Source organism: Lipotes vexillifer, unplaced genomic scaffold, assembly GCF_000442215.2.
Source record: "Lipotes vexillifer unplaced genomic scaffold, Lipotes_vexillifer_v1.1 scaffold1242, whole genome shotgun sequence".
NCBI lineage: Eukaryota > Metazoa > Chordata > Mammalia > Artiodactyla > Lipotidae > Lipotes > Lipotes vexillifer.
Window position 1 is genome coordinate 807,182 of NW_006793169.1, and position 3,523 is coordinate 810,704.

The 3,523-nt window shown below is 43.1% G+C and overlaps 1 protein-coding gene across 1 annotated transcript; it reads right to left on the reverse strand.

Moving 5' to 3' along the window:
- Nucleotides 1–1,399: 1,399 nt before the first annotated feature.
- GJA10 (gap junction protein alpha 10) lies at nt 1,400–3,051 on the reverse strand. Its single transcript, XM_007472204.1, is given in 4 exon segments — nt 1,400–1,539; nt 1,542–1,587; nt 1,590–1,845; nt 1,847–3,051. Coding segments are annotated over 4 exon segments (1,632 nt in total). The 3' UTR covers nt 1,400–1,414.
- Nucleotides 3,052–3,523: the final 472 nt, after the last annotated feature.

The window sequence follows — 3,523 nt, forward strand, 5'->3', positions numbered from 1 at the left end:
AAGACAGCTGGTCACTGACAAGAAATGAGTATAAGTTTGAAAAAAAGCATTTTAGGAGAAATCTAGGTATGATGATTCCTCCTCAAGGTATGGCCTTAGCGCAGTAACAAAATATCTCATGGGAGATACGAAACTAGGGTAGAAGGATTCAATCATTATTAACACAAAGAATGAAGCAAAGGAAAAAGCAAGAGTGTGAGTTCAACCAAGTGAACTCAATTGGGGAGTTCCCCTATTAACTTGGGGGATTTTTCTTTTTAATGGAAAAAAGTTGTTAAGTAAAACATGTGTCATTCTCTCCCTTTTTTTTTTTTTTTTTTTTTTTTTAAAATTGAAAAGATGGACAAACCTCTAGCCAGGCTCAACAAGAAGAGAGAGGACCCAAATAAAATAAGAAATGAATGAGGAGAAATAACAACTGATAGTGCAGAAATACAAAAAATCATAAGAGACTACTATGAATGGTTTATATGCCAACTAATTAGAAACCTAGAAGAAACAGACAAATTTCTAGACACATACAGCCTGCCAAAGTTGACTCAAGAAGAAACAGATAGTTTGAACAGACCAATCACTAGAAATGAAAAGGAATCAATAATAATCCTTTTTTTTTTTTTTTTTTTTTTTTCAGAATTGAGAAGAATCCACAGTAAATATCCATTATGTCTTACAACGGCCAGGGAATGTTTATTCCACAGTGGCTTTTCAGAGAACAGAATTATCAATACAATATTGATCTTCGTCTTTGTGAAATGTATCAACAAATATTTGTATATGACTTTTAAATGTCAGAGCTATTAAAACAATGGCACACACCCTCCTTCCTTAGTGAGACAAGGGCAACTCAAGGTTACAAATGATCCCTCCTCTGATCCATTTTCCACACTCTGATACAAAGAGCTGTCTGAAGTGCAACTCTGATCCAGTCACTCCTCTGCTGTACAGCCTCTATGGGTTCTCCACTGCCTCCCTGCAAGGCCTCCATGCCCCCTTCTCCAGCTTTCCCTCTCTCTGAAGCCCTCCTACTAGTCTGTGCTCCAGACACACGTGGCTCCCCAGACAGCCCTGCTATGTCACACCTCTCAGCCTTTGTCTGTGTTCTCCTTGTACTGGGACAGCCTCCTTCCATGTACCCCAGTCCTCCCAGGTCTGGAGAAACTCACCACATCTTTCAAGACTCAGTTCAAAAGTAGCTTCAACTATAAAGCTTTTCCTGACCCATCCAGAAAGAATTGACTTCTCCCTCCTTTGCACACCACTCCCTCTCACATGGCACCTTACACTTGATCATTTATATGTTTACCTAATTTCCCATCCAGACTCTGAGCCCTTTGATGGTACACATGATATTTTATTCATTTGTATACCCAGCACTTATAAGACTAATTGATAAAAAGTTTTCAATAAGTTTATTTTACGAATTAAATTCAACTGAATGTGTTAAATGAATGAATTTAACTCTCCATAAATTAACCTCTCTCTCCTCCTTTCCCTCTCTCTCAACACACACATATACACACAAAGAAGGAGGAAACAGAAGGCTAAGAAGTAACCAAAGTGGAACACCTCTTGTGAAAGTTCCATGATCAGTCAGGCTGTCTGTCCTTACTTACCATTGATGTTCTGTGCCCAGTGGCTGAAGGCAGAAGTGAGGGGCTGTTTTCCTGGTACGGTAAGTCCAGGCAAGAGCTATTTTGAGAACTGGAGCTTACTGAGTCACTGTACAGCTGTCCCTTTTCAGACAGCAATCTGGACAGAAAGCTGGCCTTGCGACTGCCCATGCAAGATCTGTCTGTCTGGACTCTGCTCTCTCTCATGCTGCCATCGCTGTGTCTGCAGTGACTGTAAATCTGTGAGAGGCTCCCCTGAGGGTTGCAGGTCCTGGGACTGCTCCCAGGGTCCTGTTGTACATGATGGACAATGTCTAGGAGCCATCGTGGTACCTAGGCAGGACTGGGGCGTTGTAGTGTGCAAGCCAAAGGAAGAACGGTCTGGTTGCTGTGCCGAGTGCTGAATTCTAGCACCATCATCCCAGGGACACGGGCTGTGGACATGGAGCTGTCCTCTGTGCTGATCCACCTTAGCCCAGTCTTTCTTACTACAGCAGGGGTCTACCTCAAGTTGCCTGGGCTGTGGGATTTGCCACCTGGTTTTAGAATTCGGCACATTGACTCGGAAGACTTGCTGTTGATTGCTGGCTTGAAGTAGAGAGACTCCTTCAGGGAAGGGAGAGCAATTCATACACTGCTGGGCCGCTGAATATCTTTTCAAATGAAATGGAGGTCCCCTTTCGTCCTCAATGCCCTCACTGCTGGATTTGTCATAAAGTGCCCTCATGATTTTCCTGACCCCCAGATGAAATATTTCCAGTACGCTGAGGAACAAAGAGATGGCTGCAATGCTGTGCATAAAGAGCATGAAAATGGTCTTCTCTGTGGGCCTGGACACAAAGCAATCCACTGCATTGGGGCAAGGAGGTTGAGTACATTTGTAAAGGGGGTGCATTTGAAACCCATAGAGCATATATTGGCCTATCATGAACCCTACTTCCAGCACAGATCTGGTCAAGATGTGTAAGACATAAGTACGCAGAAGACATCCTTTCAGAGGGACTTTTTGGATCTTCTTCTGCTCCTCCAACGTCCTCAGTTCTCTATCTATGTTTTGCTGCTCCTCCAATTCAAGCTCTGGATTCTCCATCTGGGCTCTAAGCTCTGACTTTTTCCTCTGCCTCTCCTTTTCAAAGGCCCTGAGGCTATAAAGTGCATGGCCCATATATACCAGAGAGGGAGAAGACACAAAGATGATCTGTAAAACCCAGAACCTGACCAAAGAGATAGGGAAAGCATCATCATAACAGACAGTGTTGCAACCTGGCTGCTGGGTGTTGCAGGCAAATGCTGACTGTTCATCATCCCAGACATCTTCAGCAACTACACCTAGTATCAACATCCGGAAAACGAAGAGGATGGTCAGCCAGATTTTCCCCACCATGGTTGAGTGGGAGTGAGCTTCCTCTAGGATGCCACCCAATAAATTCCAATCCCCCATGGTAAGGGACTAATGTCTGAAATATACAGAAAACACTGAGGTTAATAGCATCCATGGATGTAATATATAAAGACGAGCTCATCAATACAGCAGGTTCTCTCTTCGTGTCAACAAAACTACAAAGGATTTTCCAGCTCTAATATTTATGGCCTGTGCTTGCTGAAACAGGGCATTTCTAAGGAATATGTTTTGGGAAAAACACTAACGACCCTCCCCAATCTGACCCAATTCCCTTCCTGTCCTCTTCTCTCCTACACAAAGTTGACCGTCATTCTGGTATACTCATTGGCCATCATATTTGTACAATGCATTCCATTCCACAATTTTGCTCATTTCTCTAACATATGAGAAGCCATATTTACCATACATCCTACATGATCTTAAATAAGTCTCAACTCCTCCAGGAAGTTTTCCCCAGCCATCCCAAGTCAGAGTGACTTTTCCCATTCCTAAATTCACACAACACTAGTGT